Source organism: Galleria mellonella, unplaced genomic scaffold, assembly GCF_026898425.1.
Source record: "Galleria mellonella isolate WM207_F2 unplaced genomic scaffold, CSIRO_AGI_GalMel_v1 utg173, whole genome shotgun sequence".
NCBI classification, from domain to species: domain Eukaryota; kingdom Metazoa; phylum Arthropoda; class Insecta; order Lepidoptera; family Pyralidae; genus Galleria; species Galleria mellonella.
Genome location: NW_026442016.1, coordinates 5,126,788 through 5,152,470, shown reverse-complemented (window position 1 = coordinate 5,152,470; position 25,683 = coordinate 5,126,788). Strand labels below are relative to the sequence as shown.

The window sequence follows — 25,683 nt, the reverse complement described above, 5'->3', positions numbered from 1 at the left end:
TATATCTACGATAAATATATATTAAATTAATCAATTTAATTTCCAGGAGCTACAAGATATGCAGAATAGGCGCCATCAAGATAACTTCACGCCTTCACAAAAGAACATTCTACCCCTCAACAGATATGATGAGGCAGAAAAGATCGTTGCTCGAGCCCTATACGCATTTAATGGTCAGACCTCACGAGAATTGAGTTTCCGAAAAGGTGACTTCATTAATGTGAGACGGCAGATCGACGCCAATTGGTACGAGGGAGAAGTGCATGGAAGAATAGGATTATTCCCATATAATTATGTTGAGGTATATACAACATAATATATTTTTATAAAATACTGGTTTTTGTGAATTTCAGAAGAACACAACCATTCTTGGAAGACATATTAAAATAAAACATACACTAGGTTTTATGTGAAGGTCTACTTCAGGAATACAGCTGTGAAAACTATATCCAATTTTGTGCAGTACAGACAGACGGACAGATAGACTAGCAGACAAACAAAATTTCTAAAAATTACTGTTTTTGTATCTACTGGTTTTATGCCCCTTATATTATTTTTTCTTAAATATCTCCCATGTAGACACATTATAGTTCCAATTTTTATTATATTAGTAAAATTAAATGAATGTAAAGTCATTCTGATATTAATACCGATATCATAGATACCTATCCCCTAAAGGAATTGGCATGACTATAGTAACAAAGTAATTTAAGGAAATAAATTCTAATTACGCAGTTATCAATTATTATATTATATCTTAGACAAATATTTTGAAAACATTTCAGATCATGAAAGGAGACGTGGCACAATCACCGAAAAAGCCTATTTTATTAGAAGGTAGAGCGAGAGCCAAATTTGACTTCATAGCGCAGACCAATCTAGAGCTTCCGTTAAAGAAAGGTGAAGTAGTTGTACTGACGAGACGAATAGATCAAAACTGGTGGGAGGGAAGAAATGGCAATAGGACTGGCATCTTTCCAGACAGCTATGTGACCGTACTACAAGAACCCAGTGCAAATAAGCCTGGTAAGTTCAAAAGGTTCCTTCCTCGTATAAAACCGGGTAGAACTCTTTTTAAAGAAGTCGATTAATGAATAACAATCTGCAAGTTTCGCTCACCTTTGTAAAATGCTATATATTCCTAATAATGTTGAATACTATAATTGATAAATTGATTACTTAATTATGTTTACTTCAATATAATTAGTTGTTTTTATCCACGCACATTATATCAAGGGACTTTGCCCTTATCTGATTATATTTATTACTATAAGCTCTATAGCGTACTATACACACTATATTGAGGTATCGCGTTCGATTCACGGTCAGGCCAAAACGTCGCCTGACGTTCATTATCTATTGTCTCAGCACAGGATAGCTTGTGACTTTTCTTGAGAGTAATGTAATTTTAAATTAGATTATATCTTATGTTTCTTTTGAACTCACGATGCTTTCTTTACATTATATGTGACACTACCTAATTGAGCAAATACACAAACAAATATGACCTATTTTTTAACAATACTAGCCATTCAAGTCTTCATTATTCGAATTAATATTTGATAAAATAAGTAAGTAATATAAGGACAATATTCTTGTTATTATTAAAAAGACGACTATATTGTTTATTAGATGACTTAGTCTATTAGTCCCAAGTTGTTTCTATACTATAGGCTAGTAACAGACATTAACTTCATCTACAATAAATTCCCTAAAACTAATCTAAATAATAAATTATGACAAATATAATATGTTTACACGTAACATGAAATTTTTATCTACTATAAACAAACATATACTTTGTAAAATTCCAGAACCGCAACCGATCTTATCTACTGACAAGCCGGTTGCATCGCCAGCTGCGCATGGCCTCGTCAATGGAACAGCAAAACGAAGTATGGGAGCACATAGCTACTTACCTCAACCGAACAGTCCTGCGTTGTCCAATGCGCCGCCTGCTACACAACCGCTTCCAGGTTAGTGTCTCTTTAATTTTGTTGCCAAATATATCCTATATACAACCTGGATAAAAAGTATCCTACTCTATATATTTTTCAATCAAATGTGTGCAGTCATTTTAGCATGATTGAATATCAAACATTAATATAAGATTTTATATTTATAATATTATATGATAAGATCATTTGATTTTAATTTTTTTATGTTGCATATAAGTAACAATTACCACCAGGTGAGCATGCGGCTCATTTGCCCTCTGAGTTGTAAAAAACATGCTCACCAAAATGTCTTGTGTGTTCACAGATAATAAGATAAGCAATAAAATCATACGTCTCTTGCGTTGCCACTTCTACATAATAAAGTGTTATAAGAGTGTTTGAATTAAATAATTGATAAGAGAGTAAATAATTCTCATTCGTGTTTCTACCGTAAAGCAGTTGTGTTTGTATGGCTGTGTTTCGGTTTGAAGGGTGGGATATGGCGTGAATTTACAGAGTACAGAGGAATAACATCTGAGTCCTCAGGAATGGCATCGCATGGAGGGTATCATGGGCAAAACAGTCACTCTGTTATGTCCATGATACTAAGTTGTATAAAAAAAGTTGTATATATCTTTTATATTAAAAAACTTAGATATTACACTGGCCACCAAATGTTGCTATTACCTCGACTGATTTAGTGTTTAATCCTCTTTAAATAATTAATTGTTGATTATTTATTTACAAATAGCTTAAATTGATAGAGGTTGAATGAGCAACTTTACGTTACTGATGTAACACTTTAACACATTCACTTGATATATCCCTCGATATTTGAGCATAATGCAAATACCATAGACATATCAGAATAAACTGTGATGCTCATGGTATCACGCGTGGCTACTCTTAAAATGTTACGCTTCCGTACCATATTAATAATTTTAAAATAAATTAATCACATTTATGCATTCGTCTCATTAATTGTCGGCAGGTTACGTAGCGAAGACGGCGCAGGTAACGCAGACTCCGTCGGAGCGCGGGTACGGTCCGCCGAGCGGCGCGGGCGTCGACCTCAACAATACTGAACCCCTCTACGTTGACACCAACGCTGAAGCAGTGCCGTATGTATTCTATGATATTTTTGTATTTCGTTGATTTTTTTATGCCTCTTATAGTGGCAAACAAGCTGACGGCCGACCTGATGGAAAATAGTAACCGCCACCTATAGACGTGAGCAATTATTGTTAATTAGACATGATTCAAAGCCACTTTCCATCAGGTGGGTTTTCAGCTTGTTTGCCATTTTAAGTATCTATCATAAGAAATATAGATACTCCGTACACTAATACGTGCAATACCGCAATTGTCCTCCAATGAAAACAATCTCTCGTCTGCGCAGGTCTTAGTGATTTTAATTTTTATTATACATCACAATCTCGTTGCTTCAAACCATGTACTAGAACCAAAATACTCTACTTGTGTTACTAAAATATAACAATTTGGCTGCGATTTTAGATAAAAACAGATTATTCTTTAATCATATTATTTTTTAATCAACTCCATATTGATTGAGACTGTTTGCAAAAAAACAGTGTGATTAGAGAGAAGTGTGGACTGAAAGACGATGTAGTGACAAAAATCGAAAAAGGAATGTTGCGTTGGTTTGGTCATTTGGAGAGGATGGATGAAAGAAGAATTACGAAAGAGATTTATCGAGCAAGAATGAATGGAGATGTCGGTAGGGGCCGCCCTAGACAGACGTATGTTGACCAAATAGGCGACGTGCTGAAGAAAGGCCAAATTAAAAGTACCCGTAAACGACGAGCGTGTATGAAAAGATTGATGAATGTGGAAGAACCGAAAGAGGTTTGTTTGAATCGAAGCATTTGGCGTTCCATTGTTTCTGCCTACCCTAATGCGAGACAGGCGTGACAGATATGTATGTATGTATGTATGTTTGCAAAAAGAAATTAACCATATAATAATACCTATCCTATATTATAATAAATAATTAATTGATAATTTATTAGTACAATCAAGAATATAATTACTTTCAGGTATCGAGCTATGTATAAATATCGACCACAAAACCCTGATGAGCTGGAGTTAAACGAAGGCGACACAGTGTACGTTCTAGAAAAATGCGATGACGGCTGGTACGTGGGCTCTAGTCAACGCACTGGGCGCTTTGGCACCTTCCCAGGTGAGTGTCATTGTTTTTTCTTAGACTGAAGGAAATATGCATGTTTATAAAGATGTTTAGAGACTTGAAGGTTGTTGACTAAATTACGTTTAAATGGCTGAACGGATTAGGAACCAATGTATCTGCTTTAATTATTATCAAAGATATTTTTATGCTAACTCATTCTAACAGCAACTTTGATCAAATTGGTAGTATGGACGTAAACATTAGCAGGGACTTAGAATTAGTTGCATAATAAACTAACTACTGCGGCTTCTTTCATGGAATTTCTCACTGGCCGATTATTAAAGCAAATGAAAACGACCAAGACAGGTGGAAAATACAGATATAACTTTACATAAAAATGTACCTTTAATTATGCCTTTTTTTTATTTTATCTTCACAACTCGAGACCTCTAATTTCACGGTCGTTCATTAACTGACCCAGTAAATGTTGCTTTGCCTCATCATTCATTAATTTTTATGTTAGGATAAAAACTCTCATCTCTCAAGTTGGAACAAACAATACCTGTACATTTGTTAAAATGAATTAAATTTATGGAGTGGTTTCTAAGATTCTTATGTATTAGATTTTTATGATTTACGAGATGACATGAGGTATTCATATTTTAAAATAACGATGTAAATTCAATTACAGGCAATTACGTAGAGCGCATCTGATAGCGCGAGATGTCGCTGTTGCGGCGGTTGCGTCGTGCAACGTTGTGCGCGCGTCGCCCGCGCTGATTACCGCCTGCTAGCACCGGCGGTCACCAACATAATGTCAACAAATATTATTGGCCTAGTTACAAGTATTTTGGAATGCGTTCTTGTTCCATTTACGGCACTAAGCCAAAATAAAATACGATCTGAATATCTGGTGTAATTAAAAAAAAAAAAAACTATTAACTTTGTATTTATTGGAAAATGTTGTAACATCTTTAATGTATCAAAGAATACATAATGGCCTAATGATACCAAATTTTACCATGACTTTTTATATAAAATTTTGTACAAACTATATAAACTTTAAGATCCGACGACATTATCATAACTAGATAGGTAATATTAACTGTAACAGATTAAATCTTTTTTTTTTTTATATTAAAATGTCTAATCGTTAAGCATTACTGTTTAGAAGCAAGTGTCGTCGATAAAAATATTCAAAGTTGTTACACAATCAACTTATTGGCATCTAATAATATAACCAATGAAATTTAACAGTAACGTGAAGTGCTGTTATCATTCATCTCAAGCTTTTACCACAAACTTATTTAATTTCATTTAACTAACAGTAGCCCATTTATGTCGGTACCATTTATCCAAAGTTAATTTATGTGTCCCAAAGAGTATGTTTATCGGATGATTATAATGTTGTATAATTGTACAAAAAATAATAAAAATATATTATATACCTACCTGTACAATTTGTTTAGCATAGTTATTTATTTTTAACATTTTTAGTGGAGTTGAAGCTCGTCTTTTAAAAGAGACATTTTAAAAGAATGTAGCTAGGCACGTGTAACAATGATACTTTAAACTAACATGAATTTTCAATAATCATGGCGTTATATCGGCAAAGGTCAAACTTTGAAATTAACCCAATGGAAAAAAATAGAACGAGAACAAAGTTTCGACATTTTGTGTAGATCGGCAACTGTTAACTGGGTCTCAGCATTATTGATAACAATAAATATAAACATGTCTATAGTACGAGTAAATATTTGTTCTGCATCAACATTAGTTACCACATTAACAATATTAATAATATTATAAATATATTTACATCGTTATACTCAAACAACTGTAATGGTTAGTGTATATAGGGCGAGTAACTTTCCGCAACGGTTGACAATACATTAATGTATGCTTAATTTTAAATTAGATGTACGGAAACAATATGAGTGCTATTAGTCTGATGTCGGATCATTGTTGAGACATCCGTCAATTGGTTCTATACTGGCGTCATTGAAAGTAATTGATTTTTCAATATCTAGTCATCGATCAAATTTCGTATATTTTTCTAAGTTGTCCAAAATACTGTTGGTCTTTCATTGTATTTTCTATATTACTTATATGAGATGCTTTATACAATCTTATACATTTAAAATGTTATATGTATACTTTTAGATCGTTAAAGTAGCCGATTAATTTATATGTTTAATGATTATCGTATTAATTGTACGTAAAATATAAATGTCGAGTTTCGTATTTGTACCAAAGCGTCGTTCTCCTCGCCCTATGTAATTGTACGCTTGGTTTGTGTAGTACATACACAGCTTTCATTATTTTTTAACCCATTATATTGTTGTATTTTACTTTTGTTAATTTATTTTTAGAAGCACAAATATTTTTATTTTATTGTTGACACCTCGACATTCGGTATAACATTAACAACTATTGTTTAATATCATCACACCTAATAAAATAATCTTTCTATTTACATTGTGTTTTTATTTAATTTCCGTACAATTCGTTTAAATTTAGATTAATGTTATTCATCACTCATAAATCAGTAGCCTACAGGTATAATATACAAGTAAAGTTGCTGTACCCCGCAGCTTTGTCCTAGTTGTATCATTCATAATATTAAATGTCTGTAACCTCATGAAATAAATTATAAAAAAAAGGAAGTTTTTAAATCTAACAGACTCTTTCGTTTTGTTATTATTAGAACAACTTATTTAAAAAAAATAAAGAATTTAAACCAAGTTTTTTTGGTAACACATAAAACACTTTTTTATGCATCTTAGAATGGCAAATTACCTGACGGCCTACCTGATGAAACGTGGTAACCGTCGCCTATAGACATGAGCAGTACCATGCGTTGCCATTCCCGAGGACTCGGGTGTTATTCCTCTGTACCCTGTAAATGCACTGTCATATCTCATCCTTCAAACCGAAAAATAGCTATGCAAACAACTGCTTCACGGTAGAAACACGAATGGGACAGAGGCGCTCAAGCAAACGACTTTTGTACAAAGTCTCCCTCTGTTATTGTTTGCTTATTTAAATGTCATGGAAACCATTTTCATCGATATTATATTTTAAGCACATACTTAGCTACAAGTAATTTTATGATAGGTAATGGAGAGTAATATTATAAAACAAAATATATTCTTCAAATGTCATGTCATAGCTGTATAGACATACATCTTTTGTCTTTTCTAAAACAAAAAATCTAATCAATAAATTTGGTTGCCTAGCAACGACGAAGTAATGTGCAAAACAATTGTAAACCTTTTAGACACTTGCTAATCTGTGCGTAAACCCTAGCATCATTGCTAAAATGGTGTAAATATAACTTTATACCAAATATAATATAATTGTCTATAAATTAATATTAAAAATGGCTGATACGGACTGGAGAGAAATATTAAGTTATTCTCAAAAGGAATTAATAGAAACCGATAAAGATAAATTATGTGAAAGTTTGTCTTGGATGGAAGCTGACGATATCGAACTAAACTTTACAGATTTAAAAACTTTGTTTCGACTTGCTCAAGATATTTTAAAATACAAAAGTGAACAGGTAAAGAAATATTTATATCTATCTGAACATTCGTTAAGTATATTTATATAGACCTAAAATTTACTTTTATTATCATTCAGGTAAACAATTTACTCGGACAAATAGAAATTAATCAAAGAAAGTATGATAAATCGAAATCAAAGGGTCAAATTATTGGTAAGTATTTTGGATTATAGCACAGTGTTCACTCTTTCCATATTCAATTTTTTCCAAATCTCTGAATCTGAATGTAGATCCACTTATACGTTTTTTATGGATATACACTTTATCAATATTCATATTACATTACACAATATTTGCGCAATAATTGAAAGAAATTATTCTTACCAGTTTAACTATAGGGTTGTCATTTAAATATAACATTTTTTTTTATTAATCTAGTACCTCTTATCCTTATTCGAACATAGAAGTATTTATGGAAATACAATACAAGCTTTAAATACGTTGTACTAAATACTATTCAGGTATATACATACTATTATAGAAAATTTGATTTAATAGATTCACCTAACAGAAGTGTTGACAATGTACTAGAAACAATAACACACCAAGAGGAAGTTATAAAAACAAACAAAGAGATTTTAGAGCAACTATACACAGATATTGCTGAGTTAGAAGGTCGCAAAAAAGAAATTAAAGCCGAGATGAATAACTTAGACAAAGATAGTGAATCAAGTCGTGATGTGTTATCTGAAATAAATACAATGGCCCAATTGGAAAATGAAATAACTATGAAGAATAGACACATTAGAAAATTATTAAGTGATATAAAGGTAAAATATTTGTTTTCTTTTATATTCGATTATTATAGCTGTTAATACATGTACACTTTCTTAAAATTTATGTTTGTGTTATTGCAAACAGCAAATTATGTTACTTGATTCGTAATTCAGTAAGCACGTAAAGTTGTCATTCCGTTAAGTCTTGTCCATAGAAAGATATTATCTGTAGCATCTACAAATAATTCATTTGGAAATTTTTCGTTACTAATTTTATGATAAGTAGCAATAACAACGATATTAAATTGATTGTATATTACAAGTTTTGTTTATTTTAGATACTAGACGAAGAAAATACGAAGCTTAAAGCAAAGGTGTCTGTATTAAAGGATAAATTAACAGAAGCTACAAAACTTATTGAAAATCTAACTGAACAACTACTCACATTAAACAATGAAAGTAACCAACTCAAAGGTAACCATCACCACAAATACTTACGTAATAGTATTACGGATATAAAATTATAATAATAGTAAGTAATATAACAAGCACATGTAACAAAACATCCCCCCATATGAGAATACGGTTATATCAATACTTTACATATCTCGGCAAATCTAATATTTTGATGATTTCTTTGCAATCGTAGGCTATGTTTTCGTCACTGTATTAGGAACGATATATAATAAAAATGGTTTGCTTTAGATTTGACTTTATATGCACACTATTTTTGGTCAAAAACAACTAACATATGCAAAGCGTACTTGAACATGCTATAGATTAATCATTGGTTTCTATTTAAAATACAAAGTTTATTGCAATTTTTAATAACTTACAGAAATTCTTGGTCAATCTGAAGAAGCCAAAGCACTTCTTTCCAGCGAAGTAGAGTCTTTTAGAAAAAAACTGTTTGAAAAAGACAACAATAAAGATAAAACTTATGAAGAGATTAAGTCTAAAGCTCAACATTGGAGGGTATATATTCAAATAATAATTATTAATATATTATATTATATATTCACAATTATTACTAATACTTGATATTTTAATTTCTCTAAAATATGTTGTTTTAATAAATAACACCGTTATATTGCTTGTAGAATATTGCACGATCGAAAAAAGCCGAAATAGAAATGTTATCTAATGAAAACATGAAATTAAAAGGCCTAATAATCCAAGTTGCACAGCCATCAACTCCACAAAAGGAGTTACCTGAAGTAAGTGCATTTTTTTTTATCCTAGTCGCTTGATAACTGGTTGGTTAAAAAAGATTGTAGATACATTCTTCAATATAGAAATCTCTGTATATACTAATCTATATACAGAGACATATAGTGTATTATAAAGAAGAAAGTCCTGACTGACTTACTCATTAATGCGCAGCGAAAACTACTAAATTTAGAATTACCGAATTTTGACAAATAGGTTCCTTTTCAACTGTCTTAAAAATATTTTCAATTCAGTTGTATACTTTTTATATTTGTTACCTTATAACTTCGTTAGTTATAATCTTATTTTATATGAATATATGCTACACAAATAAAAGAAAGGATTTTTGGTCCCTAAGGATGTAAAAATAAGGGTTGAAGTTTATATGAGAAAGTAAATTTTATTCAACCAATTCACTTGAAATGAATCATATCTCTTTTACATAAAATAATAAAACTTAATTTCAGTATTTCTCAAAATTTATCCCCTTATTGAGTTAAATAAGCAATGATGTCGTGTTTACGACTTGCGTAAGACCAAGAAAAGGCCGTATTTTGAATAGCCCATGAATCAGCACCGCATTTAGTACTAATCGTAAGTTATCTACACACAGTGGGTACTGCACTGATAGAAAGAACATACTTCTTACTTCTAGCATTTTATCTTTTTATAGGAAGACCTTGCCAAAGAGTTTAAAATTAAAGAACTACAGGAGAAACTTTTGGAAGCATCAAATAAGATAACGCAATCGGCCAATGTAATTGACTTGCTAAGAACTGAGAACAGACAACTTAAATTGACTATGGAAGAAGTACCCGAGTCTGTATCGGAAATTAAAAACGAGAGTGACGATGGCAAAGAACGAGTTATGATAAATAAACTAAAAAGGAAAATAAGAAATCTGACGGTTTCCTTACAAGAAGCTGAAGAAATGTTAGCAATTAGAGAAAAAGAGGTAAATATTGCAAATTCGTACTAACACTAATTAAATCATTAAAGTAATTGTCGAGTCTATTACTCATATTCAAGGAAAAAGAGAATAGTATTAATCTGCCTCATCATCATTATCAACATATCAGTCATTAACTATCCACTGCTGAACATAGACTTTTCTCAGTAGTTGCCACACTTGATCTACTTACTGTTACAAAATTGTTAGATTAGACAACATTCGCTAAAATAAGATTTTTCGAAGTTCTCACGGGAACAGAAAATATTAGATATAAATATACGTATAACCTAGACAGTATATATGACGTACTTTACATCATATGGTATTATCTGTCGATCGACCGTAGACAAGTATAATAGAAGATATAATTAACAGTACAACGTGTTGAGTAAATAAATAAAAAAAAATATTACAAAATAGTAATATATAAATAACGTACATATAATACTCATATTGTCTACATTATATTTTATAATAATAAATAATGTCAGATGTAAAACGACCCAAATACAAGGGAAATATCGACATCAGACGATTCTAGGGATTTTAAATAAAAAGAACATAGTTTATGATTAAATGCCAATATGCATATATATTATATTATCTTTTTTATCCCGATCATGTATACAACATTGCAGGCACATCTAGTTCTTATTTAATGGTAACATAATGGTGGTTAACATAAAAGTGAATTTGTTTGTTTATTATTACCTCTTAGAGTTTAATGATTTAATCAATCACGATGAAATTTGGTACATATATACTATATGGAATGATTTAAGTACCAAGTGGTAACAAACAAACTCACATTTATAACATTAGTACATAAGGAGTATCATATTAATTGTACGTGAACTCGTTTAAATATATTGATTACTCATTCAAAATGTAGCTAACAGAAATAACGTCGCAACTGCAAATGGTGCAATCTAATGAAAGTATTAATGTTCTACTGCAAGAAATGAAGAATAAAAAACGTCAGTTGAAATCTAAAGATGATGGCATAAAATCTCTTGTTCAAGAAATTAATAATATAAATCAAATAGTCGACGATTTACAACTAGAAAATGAAGTTTTGAGGTAAGTAATTTTCCTTACTTCGATAATTACATGATTATTTAAATATTTTTGGGTATGTTACTTTATATTTATCCTTTAATTTCGATATTTTGATTTAAAAACTAAACTAATGAACCGATTTTGATAATTTTTCTATGAAATTAATCTGAGGATATCCTTTTACATAAAAAAAAGATTTTTTAAATTAGTTTTCAACTGACGGAATTATGAGGTAACAAACATAAAAAATCAACCGAATTGAGAACCTCTTTATTTTTGAAGTCAGTTGAAAATAATCGAATAAACTAAATAATTCTTTGACAACAAGTAGGAGTCGATGTATCACCAGCGTCTAGAATTCGCCTCCGTTTAAGATTTAAGCACAGTCTAAAATATTATATTCATATTCTATAAAACGTCTGATTATTTAATAATTTTCATTAGCTATATATTTATATATTTTTATTGTTCATTTTTTGTACGACTTAACTAGTCGTAGTATTATTTTTCTATAAACTTTATTTTAGAACAAAGATAAATATACCCCGGAATGAAAAAATTCCATTACATGGTATTATGAAAAAGTATCAAATAATCGAAGAAAATTATACTAAACTAGACAGAGAATTTAAAACTATCGAGAATAAACTGGTTTCTGTCGAAATGGATAATCATAATTTGAAGTCAAAAATATGTAAACTAATCAAAGTATTAAATAATTTAGGATATGACGATGATAAAATAAACCATATTTATGATAGCAGCGATAGTGAAGCTATTCCGGTTTCGAGAGAAAAAGATGTGTAAGTTTCTCAGATAATAATAAAATAAGTTTTTATTATAAACACTATTTAAAATTGTAGTAATAATTAAATTATATAAATTAAATTAAAAAAAATAATACTTTGTTTAAAAATTTTGTACCAGGACCCAAAAAACTACAAGTGATGATAATATAAATTTTGTGAGTTCTATAAAAGATGAAGAAATGCAAGCAATTGTTGAAGAAAACGAAGCTTTAAGAAAAGGCTTAGAAGATATTTTAAATTTTTTAAAAGACAATAGTAAGTAGCAGTCTAGATAAATGTTTTATAACTATATGTATTTTTAATAATGATGAAATTTCAGAGCAAATGAAAGAAAACGTCTTTAACACTATATAATATTTAACAGGTACAACGACATCAGGAATTTTGAAATTAGAATGTCCTAGTCTAGATGCGGTATTACGATCTATGGAAGCTAGACATACAGCAGGCTGGTATGCACCACACATGGCCACGGTTATGGAACTTAGAGCTGCATTAGGTGGAAAAGATGCTTTACTTATAGCACTACATGAAGCTAGGTAAAAAATGTTGTTCATACTCTATTTACATGTAGTGATAATTACGGTTACATTGTTTTATTAAGTACATTCAATCCTCAGTTTCAAATATTCCATCGTTATATAAATCAGTTAAAGTTACAAGCCTTTATTTTATTTTTTCAGGAAAGAAACCTACGATATTATGGCTCAGTTAGCAATAGAAACACAAAAATCTACAGATCTTGAACAAAAAATTCATGAAATTGAATCTACTAAAGAATCACAAGACAAAATCGATATAATTAAAGACAAAAAAGTTGATACTCGAGATTTCGGATCTTGGGTATCTGAAAATGAACAAATGAATATTGATTTTCTCGAGGCTCAAATTGACACAATATTATCAAAAAATAATGGCTTATATGATGATCAATTAAAAAAAGCATTAATTTATTTTCATAATAAATTCAAAAATATTTTTGATAAAATGACATCTATTGCTATCCAAACAAGTGATGATCTCAATAAATGGGCATTACAAGAAGAGCAATATAAGACAGAAATAGAAAATTTAAAGGCACAGCTATCACAAAAAGATGACGAAGATATTAGTGACATTTCCCCTGGACTAATAGATTCCCCAAGTATTGGTTATATACAAAGAAAATGTTTATATTTGGAAGAGTCATATAAATACATTAGAACTTTGAATGAAAACATGAAGAATGAAATTTTAGAAAATAAGAAAGATTTTATGATTGCAACATCAGATTTTGAATATCAAATTCAAGGGCTTATACTCTCTGTTATTAATTTAATTGATAGGCTTCGATCTACTATACCGGTCGAATTATTTTGGCAGCAAAATATTATCTTGAATGAAATTACTGTAAAATATCGAAAATTAATGGAAAATGGCGTAAGAAAAAATAATGAATTTGAAAATCTGTTCAAAAGTTTAGAAGATATTAAACATGACATAATGAACACATTCAAGGAAAAGTTACCTCAGAGTATGTATAGACATTTATTTACACTTTTTTAAGATTATAATATAATTTAAAAATCTATTTAAACAGATTCGTAAATATTAAAATACATATATAGGCATATAATAATGTAATCTCTATAATGAACAAAGTTTTTCTTTTAGTTAACAGTGAAAATAATAAAGAACAACAACTATCTAACATAGAACAATCTATTCTTCAAAAACAATTACATGAAATGTGCAATGAAATTAAAAATAAAAATATGAGAATAGAGGAACTAGAAGATCAAAACGCAAAGCTACAAGAAACACAGGCAAAACTAATGTAATAATATTTTTTTTTAATATTTTAGAGATATCTATTCCAATGACTTTATTACTTTTTACCCTTTTAGAGATGAAAACCTATCTGCTATGACAAAAGAAGAAATAAATATTTTAAAAAATCAATTACAGAAGGTAGTCGATGATAATATGCTTCTTAAACAACAGTGCCAATATATTGGAAAACAATTAGATGTGACACTATTACAGGTAATAAAAAAATATTCCTAATATACGTATATTATTTATAATGTATTTTTTTAAGTTCAATCACTAAAAACTAAATTCTGATTTTTTATTTTTAGATACAAGACTCACAGTATAGATATATTAACAAGGATACAGAAATTAATATGTTAAGACATCAAATTCTTGATTTACAATCTACGGGAGACAATAAAGCCATTATTGCCAGGTTTGTCAAATTCAAAATACTATGACTATATTTGTCTGGTTCTAGATTATTGACGACGGGATGGACCTAACATATGGTTGAGCGTAATGGTGGCTGGCTCGTCCGTCATACTTATGAACAGGTTGCTTGTAGGGACTGCTTTGCATAAAATTACTGCATATGACTTATTACGAAATTTTATTTTGCATACATATTAAATCTAAACAAATAAAACTCAATGCTAATTTATAAAACACTAGCTATACCTATTCCGCGACTGCGCTCACGTAAATCAGTAAGTTCATAAAATATCCTGTATGCTAAGTTAGGATATGACCTACCAGTATGCACATTAAGTAGTTTTTGTCTCCGTAGTTTTTGCGTGAAAAAATAAAAAAGATCCGTTCATCTAGCCTCATATATTTTCAAATTTATAATATTAATAAGAGTTTAGTTACTACTAGTTTTACAAATGACTTCGTTTGCGTAACCTTGATAATATGATTGACCATATTACAAAATATCCTATGTCCTTCTCCATTCCCTACTTCTTAATAGTTACCTAATAGTTTTTTTTAATAGTTAGTAATAGTTAATACCTATGTTATAGTTTACAGGACGATTTGTTAACGTATTAGGTGGTCAAGAGGTAACAAACACCCTCATTTTCATATTTATAATATTATATATAAAGCAATAAATATGAAAACTACATTTTTAGTTTAAATTTTTTTTATTCTATATAGGCTAAGTGGCGAAGTTTTGGTAGCACATTTACAAGCTCTAGAAAGTAATAAAAAAATAGAAAGATTAATTTCTGCATTAAATAAAGAAAAGCAATCAAAATTGGAAGCTGAAGAAATGTTAAAAGCACGTCAAAAGATTTACGATGTTTATACTTCCAGATATGAATCTAAATTCAGGTAAGTGATATTTTTGTTATAATAATTTTATCAGTGTCATTTCATGTAAACAAAGATAATCAGCTCTTGAATGAATTATTTTAAATATTTTTATTTAGATAATGTTTCCTTAACTCGTTCCTTATAATACGGGTAGTAGTCATTTTTTGTAAGATATGTATTAATATTGATTATTATTATTTTAAAGGTACATGTATGAAGTATTGCAAACTTTACGACAGCAATATCAAGGAAGTTTACCATTGGCTTCTATAGAAAACTACCTTAACAATATTGATGATCTATCTCATAAAACATATGCTGTTAATGAAAAACTTTCCGAAATAGAAGACCTTCAATCTAATTTGATTACCAAATACACAATATTTGATCAAATTCTAGATGTGTCTAAAAGCAAATGTTTAGAATTACAGGATAGTTGTCCTCACAAATTAAAAATGATAGTCTTGGTAATATAATATTCATTATTATTTATATTTATGGTGTTGAATTTATAAAAACATTCAACTTTAAACTGATTTGTTTGTTTTATAGGAAAGAACAAAATCTCATGAGATTGATCACTTAAATACAAAGAATAGAATGTTAGAACAATCTCGTAGACATTTATTTAAGCGCTGCAGTAACCTTGAAAAAAATCTGTTGCTTTTAAATCAAGGTTTTGAAAAATCTAATTTATATGAATCAATAGTAAAACAAAAATTAGGCGAAACTGGCAATGATTCTAATTTAGAAGTAGAAGATATTCATTCAGATGATGAAAATACAAGAAGTAATAATAAAAATCAATATTATCTAATAGTGATTATTTTATTTTAACTGAATGTACTAATTATATTCCTTATATTTCAGAAAGTCAAACTATAACTTTACCTCGACCCAAAGTACTAAGACCCTCGGAAGAAACATCAAACATCACTTATAATATTTCACAAGATTCCGTCCCAAGCAATTTACAGGAATATTCTATTAAAACAGATATTGAAAAACGAGAAGTTGTTCATGTTCTAGTTCAAACTTCTTGTACAGAAAATGAGAATAAAACTAAATCAGTACAAACAGATGAAGATAAGGTATTAGTAAGCCTAAACTATCAATTGAATAGCCTTAAGAATGATAAAGATAAAAAAAATAATGAATTAACTGAAGCACTGTCGTTAATTCATCAAAAAACAGAAGACATTCAAAAATTAAATAGCCAAAAATTTAATTTAGAATCTACAATTCAAACTCTTAAAGATGCAAATCTTGAAAAAGAAAAGCAAATTCAGAAGTTACATAATGCACTTGAAGATTTAAAACAGCAACTTAATAACGATAAAAGTATTAACATTGCAGAAATTAATAAAATTAAGGATATCGCTAATGAGGATAATAAATCACTTTTAGTTACTATCAAACAATTAGAAAATGAAAAAAGTAATTTAATTGATGAATATAAAGAATTATTAAGAAATGAAAGAAAAGAGTATTCTAAAACCATGAAAGATATGAATGTAAAAATAATGGAATTACAAACGCAACTAGACAGGTAAAATAATAAATTTTATTAGAAACTAGCTGCCCGCTCCTGTTGCGCACGTGTGTTTTTTCTTTCTGACTGTTATAAAACATAACAAGAAAAAAATTCGTCAAATAGCCGTTCTAAAATGATACTCTTATATACATTCGTCAATTAAGTTTTATTTATACAAAATAAAAAAAATCATAATTGATAATAATTATTGTTATAAAAGGACATAAATCTCATGAAGCTCTATAATTAAAGTATTATGCATTAGTTAGTTTTATCCTTAAATTCCAAACACATACTTTAATAATTATTTAGTTTATATATCTCATTTAATGTATACAAATAGTTATAATCACTATTTGTAGACACTAAATGTGATATATATTATAGAAAAACAACTAGAAGTAGGTACTTAGATAATAAATTGTCCTAAATATTGTTATAAACTAAATTATATGAACTGCTATCATAATATACGTGTACATATTGCATCGCGGGGACATGCCCTCATCAATCATTTTTAACAGTATGTAATTAATATTTTCCTATCATTTTACGTAGGTATAATGTGCCCACACGTAACTGTTTGTGTTTATTGTAGGAAAGCGAGCGATTCGAACGGTTCTAATACGGAGGCGCTTAAAGGATTTGTAACAAAATATACTTCAAAAATAAACGATCTAGAGGACAAGTGTTTTAATCTTCAAAGCGAACTGGATGGATGTAAAACAGAATTGTTAGTGATTACTTATTTTACATAATTTAAAATTATTTTATGATATAATTAATTATTGTTATCATAGGTATATTAACTATGTATCAGTTTATTACAGACTCACAAATAACAGTGAATTGGATCGTTGGAAACAACTGGCTTCTGAACGGCTTATAAAAATGGAACAACTCAACTCTCAACTAGATAAACGTCATTGTCATGAGGTGAGTGCTTTGTTTTTATTTTACAATAATATTAACTTCTCTGTTCATTGCGTACGCTCTATATAATAATAAAATAAATAATCTTTATTTACTATTCACAAGGAATATTTTACATTGTATGACTATTTAGTATTTTAACTTAAAATTATTATCCTTGTGAGAGTCTATATCTTATGAGAGATATATTTATATTATTATTTACCAAATTTTCCCTGCATTCTATTTTCATTCACATAACTAGAATTATGTTTATTTCCTGAGGTAAAATATCTTCTATGTCCTTCTCCAATTACTACTTACTCGTGTGTGAAATTTCATGACGACTGGTTGAGCTATTAAAAGTGTCATGAGTTAATTATTAAGTAATTATTATTATCAAACCAAACCAATTAATAATAAGTTCACTACTTACCTCAATAACCTATCCATATTAAATATACCCTATGTGTACATTCATTCTTGAGTCCATCTCTTATATTTCGAGCTGATCCGTCGCCTGTATGCAATAATAGGACGGATTGACCTATTATTTACGCGACCCAGAACTACCTAAAAAACTATTAATATAATTTTATGTCATTAAAACTAAGTTAATCATAATTAAAACACAATTAATTATATTTACTTAATTGTGTTTTAATGACATTATTATGTGGTATTGTTGCTCGATATTTCTAGAACTAGAATATAAATAGGTACCTACTGTTTTTCAAGGTAGAAGCATACAAAGCAGAAAATCAACACTGGCTTTCTCAAATTCATGAAACTCAACAGGTATACTTGGAGTTACGTGCACGACTTACAGAACAGAAAACGTTACACGTCAAACAAATGGTAGAGAAGAATTCACAAATCAAGCAGTTGCAAACTATTATACATGATCTGAAGGTAAATATAGTTTTCAAATTTTGATACTCAATTCACCAGTGTTTTTTATATGTTACGCAATATCTTTACCAACATTGAATGTTTTTATTTATAGTTGCATATGTAGAGAACTCTCGTCTTATATAAATTTTGTCAGGATTGATTTATGCAAAGCAAAATTTAATATTGTAAAATTATAATTTTGTCACATAATTTTCTAAATAAAAAAAAACTTTTAAACTTTCAGGTTTCTTAAATATTTTAAATTGTTTATAAATATATCGTTTTTAAAACAAAATTAAAATTCTTATTTCTCTATCAGTACACTCTTCTTACTTTAAAACTTGTGAATGTATTAATATGATGGTTGTTTATGTAAAAAAAAAGTATATATAGTAGTATAACAATATTTTCTATTCGTCTTAAAAAACTTAGAAATAGACGTATTTATATACATAGTTAAAGTTAATAAAAAATTTAAATTTAATTTTATAGGCACAAATATTGAACATGCAGACTATGATTTCTGTAAACGACCCAACTTTTGATCTTTCTGCGATTGTGGAAGTTGAAGAAAGCAGTGACGTTTTATCCCAACACGGCTCTGACCGTTTGGAGCTCAAATTTGACTCTACTATAGATTTAGGGGATTTTCAAGACCACATGATGAGAATGCCTGCCACGTCAACCGCTATTTGGTGAGTTATTTTCCAATATGTATATCCAGGAATAGCTATTGGTGGGTTTGTAATTCTACTTATATATATATATATATATATATATATATATATATATATATATATATATATATATATATATATATATATATATATATATATATATATATATATATATATATATATATATATATATATATATAATACTGGGTTTCCCTTATTTTGTCATTATTTAGTTACTGAGAAGTTCTAATTATTCATAATATCTACTTAGACGGTTCAAAAGAAATTAAAACTTACTATATAATTTGCTATTTAGTAAAAGTGTATGTATTTTCTATTATTGGTACAGGCAAGAGCCACTTATAGATAGATTACGTCGAGAGAAACAGTTAACAAGTAAACAAAACGTAATACTCCGAAGACAAATTAAGGCTCTCGCGGCCCGAGAGAAACGTGCTCGGCTCGACGCGCAGAACTTAAAGAGCCAAATTATGAGAATGTAAGTATTCCAATTTAAGTCCTATCAAACCTTGGCATAAACTGCATCTGTGTTTACTTTTTATTAGTATCTACAATTAGGAATAAAATGCCTGTAGATTTTTCATAAGATAAAAGTATTTTGTACAAGGTCAAAATATAAATAATAGGTAGTAATGCTTATTTATTTGTTAAATGATAAAGTTTGTATTAAACTAAGTTCAAGATTGCACGAAGTAATTTTACTGATGGCAGAGTTTTTCTAAAAAAAAAAGAGCAAATCAATATAATATAATATAGATATTGTGTATCGTGGTTGAGGTTGTTTATAGACAACAATTACCGTTTTATGCCATGTGTACTAGCTTGCCTCACTTATTCAGTTTATTTGTCATTTACCATAGCAAAATAAAAGCGCAATAAATACTGGGTAACATAGGAAGTGGTGGTTAAACATTCTTTATTACAATTATTAAGTTCATTAATAGAGCTTTGATGATTCAAATAATAATTCTAATTAATATTTTGTTTATATATAATACATACACAACGGGAATTTATCGTACTTACCGTGTTTGTCGTATTCGACAATTGTTTAGACTTCATCCGGAAGTTTCTTATATATAAACATCGTTAAAAAAATAACATAAGTTTTATAAACATTTTATTAGTTTCAAATAAGTCATTTGAACTTAAAAGAAGGAAACGATTCAACAATTTCATACAATTTATTACTTTATTCATAATGTAACAATAAATAATAAACAGAAGTTCAAGGGGCGGAAAAGCAGTGTCAGTTGAGACAGCAGCCCTCCAGAACAAGATAGCGTCACTTCAGACAGAGCTGTCCAATGCCCGTAAAGACACACATTCATCCATCGCACTGTGGGATAAATGGAAAAGGTTGTTATTCATACATATTTAATTATATACTAGATCTAAGTAATTGGTAACTAAATTCTAGCTTATTCGAGAATATTGATTCTGTAAATACCTACTACAATAAATCAGACAACAAAACAAAACGTATGCATAAACCATAAACTTCAGTCCTCAACAAATGTAGATTACTTCATTTCCTATTATTCCGACCAAAAACCTATTGCAATACTATCTTATAGTTGTATAATGTAATTTTCATTATTTTATTAGAGCACAGCAAGCAGCAGATCGTTGGCAATCACGATATGAGGAAAAGTTTCAAGAAGCTAAAAAATTGGAATCAAATCTTAATCTAGCAAAATCTATGGTAAACAGATTAGAAAAGGAGAAACGTATTCTGCTTGCTAGATTATCAGAAGTCAAGAGTAAGTATAAACCATAATTTTAGAATTTGTTTTAACCAAATCTGTAATGTATTTTTTTATATACAACTTAGAATGGCAAACAAGCTGACAGTCCACCTGATGAAAAGTGGTTACTGTCGCCTATAGACATGAGCGTACTTAACAGAGTATACTGTTTAGCCCATGATACCTCCCATGCGTTGCCATTCCTGAGGACTAAGATGTTAGTCCTCTGTACCCTGTAAATTTACGCCATATCCCACCCTTCAAACCGAAACACAGCCATGCAACCACAACTGCTTCACAGTAGAAACACGAATGGGACAGAGGTACCCAAGCAATCGACTTTTGTACAAAGCCTCCCTCTGGTATGAGTATTTACTAAATTGACTTATGTATCTACCGATAATCACCAGTATCAATATGCCGCAAATAATGTAAAAAGCAACTGTACCTTCAGATGAAAGCTTGCTGGCAATAGAGAAGCAAGAATCGGAAGTATTGGAAAAGTCAATGAAGTCAAGCCACGAGTGTACCTGTACTGGTGAACCAGGAGCGATTGGAATAGATGGGGCGACCCCAAATGCAGCTGCATTATTGGCACGCGTGGAAGCGCAACAGCGCAGAATCGTCGCGCTTGAGGTTGCTGAAAAGGTTATTATATACCACTTCTGTTTTTCTCACATCTTTTTCCCTTTTCTATTGCTCTTTCATTCTAATTAGAATCTTTTTGTAATTTATGTATATATACCTACTAGAAAAAATTTAATACAGAACATATACAACTTGGATTACTCAGATAACCCAGGCACTTTTATTAGGAAATTTAAAAAAGTTTGGTTTCCAATTCAGCCAACCGCTTCCTTCTTCTTCCGTAAAACAATGTGCCTACTTAAACAATGGTCATAAAAAACTCAAATTAATCGATCATTTACCAAAATTAAAATGTTTGTGACTTACTTTATAGGGAAATGAGTTTCTTGTAGCAGAATACGAAAAGGCCTTAGCAGAGATAACATCCCTTAAGGGCCAAGTCCTTAAATTGGAATCCACATTGCTAGAATCACAGATCCGTACCCCGCTGAAAACGGTGAACGACCATCAACCAGAACTAGATTATTGGAAGAGGTATTATTTTATTCAGTTTATTCCTGTATTATATACCCCTAATATTATTTATCGATAAACCCCAAAAAATGTAATTTATATCTTTGAATTCCAATGTTACATAACCTATAATAAGCACTATTTTTGCTAGGTACTTAATGTAAAACTATTATTTTTATATCAGCCGTTAACTGTCCAATGCTGAACATAGACTTTTTATATAATATAGAAAATATAGAAGGATTCTGCCAGTAGTTAGTTTGGTGGGTGGATTGGCAACCGCAGTTAAGCTTTGATGATGTTTTAAAAGAGACGCTGCTGCCCATTCCTCGACCATTTAGTTCACTTAATCGCCTCTTACGACACCCACGGTAATGGTACCCATTGTATGCCGGGACTATATGACAATGTAAAATAGTACCTATGTCTTTTCGAAGCAGCAATAAGTTAACATTATTTTTTAATATTTACTTTAGAATCTATGGCTAAGTGCAACTTAATACTTAGTGTTATTATTCTACAATGCAAAAGCTTTTAAAACGTCGCATACTGAATAAAATGTTTTACAGCATTAAAAAATACAGAAGCGGGTCTTTCTCAATCCTGACTAACATTATTAATGTGAAAGTGAGTTTGTTTGTTTATTTATTACCTCATAATGCCTCAACGGCTTAACAAATCAATATGAAATTTGGTATAGTTATACTATATAGAATAAGAAACGATATGAGCTATTTTTTAACCCGGTCAGTGAACATATCTCGGACGCGCGGACGAAGTTGCAGGTAAAAGCCAGTATGGTTATAAAAGCTTATCTTAATAATAGAATATAAATATTTCAAATTAAAATATTTTGTTATAATTTTCATTGGTATGCAACAGTTACTGTGAAATGCTGAAAGAGGAAAATGTACAGCTGACATTGCGAGCAAATGCGCTCGAATCGACGCCGACCTCCGCGCACCAAAGTCGAGTCAACGATCTTGAACAGACCGTATTAACACTTAGAGGTAAATGCATTTAATGAAACAATCATAACATCCCATTACAGCATGTAACGATTTAATGAAACCAGATCGATGTCAGACAACAATTGCTTTGATAATATAATTCAACTACCTTAAAACTAACTATACATGACATCTTTCCTTATATAAAAAAGAAGACATAAGGGCTTACATCTCCAAACAGAATGTATAATTGAGTACTTATTACTTATTTGCTTAAATATATACACTTTAACTACATAGTTACTTATCTACTACAATACAAATCTATAAACAGTAAATAGGAATACTTATTTTTATTAAATATATAGATGAAGATAAACCTTATCAAAAAATAAACATATAAATGTAATAACAGTCCGAGTTTGGAATGCTTTATTATGTATCTACTTATGCACTACTTTATGACACTTTACTGCTAAAAAAAAAATCAATATAATGAAATATAGTAGATGTAGTATGAAAAGAGATATGAGTATGGTCACTAATAATGCATGCTGTCTAAATTATTTGACTGTTTGGCACGCTTTCGCGTAAGCGGTGGTTTAAGGAACATACTACCACTGCTGCTATTTGGTTGCCAGTTCGAACCCGGCTCTGTCTCAGATGTTTGTTGGTTTAAAACCTTAGTAACCACGGCTGGTTCACTTTTGTTTATTTCAAACTTTACTGCCAATAGTTCACATTTGATTAAATGACGACGATTACGTCGATATTTGGATCCTATTTTATTTTCTATAATATAAGAACGAGACATATCAGCTGTGCTTACTACAGTGGCCCTAGTACGGTTTTTACCATCATTACTTGGCCACCTTTTTCTAACTTGCATAGCGTTTTACAATGCCGGTCATAGTATCCCTTATTGGACTTTTGCTTATATACCAAGGTATGATATTCTGTTTCATTTACAAGTTTTGGTTTTAATATTTGTACGCTGGTCGGAAGTTTACATTTTAATCTGCGACTCATTAACATCTGTGCAGGAGAGCTTAAACCTTCTCTAGGAGTATTTCTGTAATTCAATAACGCTAATTAAAAATCTCCTCCTGTTTTTATTGCTTTACTCAAAAGTGACTTAACTGCTTATACAACACGCTCACTCTTTCCTTTTGACTGAGGATAGTTGAGTGAAGAAGTCACTCTGAAATGAAAACTCCAATCACTAGCAAATAATTTGAACTCGCGACTACTAAATTGAGTGCCGTTGTCACTTATTAATATTTCAGGTATGCCATGACGAGAAAATACTTCCTTTATATTTTGTATGACTGTATATGACGTAACTTTGTAATTTACATACTTCAACATAATTAGAATAATAATCTACGACAATCAAATAATATTTTCTTCTGTACTCAAAAAATCAGTACCTACTTTCGGCCATGGTAAAGGGAGTATCTCTATTGGAATCATAGGTTCCTTTGCTTATGCGTTTAAACTCTCCTAACAAATGGTACAACGCTTTCCGTATGACTCAAATTTGCGTGACATATTCGGCCAATATATGACCTGTCTCGCTCGCCGCTTGCACCGATCTATACCGAAGTGGCCCTCGTGCACGAACCGCAGCATCTCAGCTCGCAAACTCGAAGTTATCAGTATTATACTATCTTTAAATACCACAGAATCGACGACATATAACTCATCCTTTATCGCCCAAAACACTTGTAATTCTTTTGGTAAGTTTGTACTTGGTACAGTACATTCTGTGCCACTTGCACACTATATAGCTCAGGAAGCGGCGCTCGAGACAGTGCATCAGGAACATACATATACTTTCGGCTTATACTTAACTAATAGATCATAACTTTGTATTCTTAACAACTTGCGTTGTAAGCGAGCTAGGACATCAGTGGTTTTAAAAAAAAAACTTTCTAATGGTTTATGATTCGTTTCCACCAATATTTTAGCCTTACCATAATTATGTGGTAGGTAGAATCGTTCACATGCAAAACTATGGCCAGCATCTCTTTTTCGATTTGCTCGTAACGACGTTGGGCGTCGGTGAGTGTACGCGAAGCGTATTCGACGGATCGGCCGACCTGCAGCAGCACGGCTCCGAGCGCGTCGCGCGATGCGTCCACTGACAGCACTAGCAGCCGCGATACGTCGTACAATGCCAACACGGGCGCGCGACACACGCTTTCTTTTAATACAGAGAATGATTTTTGTTCCGTATCTTCCCAACGCCATTCATTTTCCTTTTTCAATAAATTGGTTAACGGTAACGCGTTCTCAGAATGATTCGGTATAAATTTTGACAAATAATTACC

At 30.5% G+C, this 25,683-nt stretch overlaps 2 protein-coding genes across 13 annotated transcripts in view; both read left to right on the top strand.

The window, feature by feature from the left end:
- LOC113515622 (uncharacterized) overlaps positions 1 to 6,562 on the top strand; it is a 122,528-nt gene extending 115,966 nt beyond the window's left edge. For all 8 annotated transcript variants that reach the window (XM_052893332.1, XM_052893333.1, XM_052893328.1 and 5 more), the window contains 6 exons: positions 47 to 301; positions 786 to 1,026; positions 1,815 to 1,976; positions 2,929 to 3,058; positions 3,995 to 4,140; positions 4,778 to 6,562. In XM_052893332.1, coding sequence (XP_052749292.1) covers positions 47 to 301; positions 786 to 1,026; positions 1,815 to 1,976; positions 2,929 to 3,058; positions 3,995 to 4,140; positions 4,778 to 4,800 — 957 coding nt within the window. In that variant the 3' untranslated portion in view covers positions 4,801 to 6,562. The remainder of the gene's footprint in view (positions 1 to 46; positions 302 to 785; positions 1,027 to 1,814; positions 1,977 to 2,928; positions 3,059 to 3,994; positions 4,141 to 4,777) is intronic.
- Positions 6,563 to 7,373: 811 nt separating this feature from the next.
- LOC113515549 (centrosomal protein of 290 kDa-like) overlaps positions 7,374 to 25,683 on the top strand; it is a 20,071-nt gene continuing 1,761 nt past the window's right edge. Inside the window, exons 1-29 of one of the 5 annotated variants that reach the window (XM_031910602.2) lie at positions 7,386 to 7,651; positions 7,732 to 7,807; positions 8,153 to 8,424; positions 8,709 to 8,844; positions 9,209 to 9,345; positions 9,471 to 9,587; positions 10,253 to 10,534; positions 11,424 to 11,611; positions 12,118 to 12,393; positions 12,518 to 12,654; positions 12,764 to 12,938; positions 13,083 to 13,912; positions 14,053 to 14,215; positions 14,286 to 14,424; positions 14,520 to 14,629; positions 15,355 to 15,531; positions 15,719 to 15,980; positions 16,066 to 16,303; positions 16,384 to 17,062; positions 17,646 to 17,780; positions 17,878 to 17,983; positions 18,698 to 18,871; positions 19,346 to 19,548; positions 19,880 to 20,029; positions 20,785 to 20,910; positions 21,160 to 21,314; positions 21,754 to 21,947; positions 22,261 to 22,421; positions 23,283 to 23,410. In XM_031910602.2, the coding sequence (XP_031766462.2) occupies positions 7,469 to 7,651; positions 7,732 to 7,807; positions 8,153 to 8,424; positions 8,709 to 8,844; positions 9,209 to 9,345; positions 9,471 to 9,587; positions 10,253 to 10,534; positions 11,424 to 11,611; positions 12,118 to 12,393; positions 12,518 to 12,654; positions 12,764 to 12,938; positions 13,083 to 13,912; positions 14,053 to 14,215; positions 14,286 to 14,424; positions 14,520 to 14,629; positions 15,355 to 15,531; positions 15,719 to 15,980; positions 16,066 to 16,303; positions 16,384 to 17,062; positions 17,646 to 17,780; positions 17,878 to 17,983; positions 18,698 to 18,871; positions 19,346 to 19,548; positions 19,880 to 20,029; positions 20,785 to 20,910; positions 21,160 to 21,314; positions 21,754 to 21,947; positions 22,261 to 22,421; positions 23,283 to 23,410 (6,109 nt within the window). In that variant the 5' untranslated portion in view covers positions 7,386 to 7,468. Of the gene's footprint in view, positions 7,652 to 7,731; positions 7,808 to 8,152; positions 8,425 to 8,708; positions 8,845 to 9,208; positions 9,346 to 9,470; positions 9,588 to 10,252; positions 10,535 to 11,423; positions 11,612 to 12,117; positions 12,394 to 12,517; positions 12,655 to 12,763; positions 12,939 to 13,082; positions 13,913 to 14,052; positions 14,216 to 14,285; positions 14,425 to 14,519; positions 14,630 to 15,354; positions 15,532 to 15,718; positions 15,981 to 16,065; positions 16,304 to 16,383; positions 17,063 to 17,645; positions 17,781 to 17,877; positions 17,984 to 18,697; positions 18,872 to 19,345; positions 19,549 to 19,879; positions 20,030 to 20,775; positions 20,911 to 21,159; positions 21,315 to 21,753; positions 21,948 to 22,260; positions 22,422 to 23,282; positions 23,411 to 25,683 lie in introns of all 5 variants that reach the window. The other 4 variants (XM_052893272.1, XM_031910604.2, XM_031910596.2 and 1 more) reach the window with 4 other exon arrangements.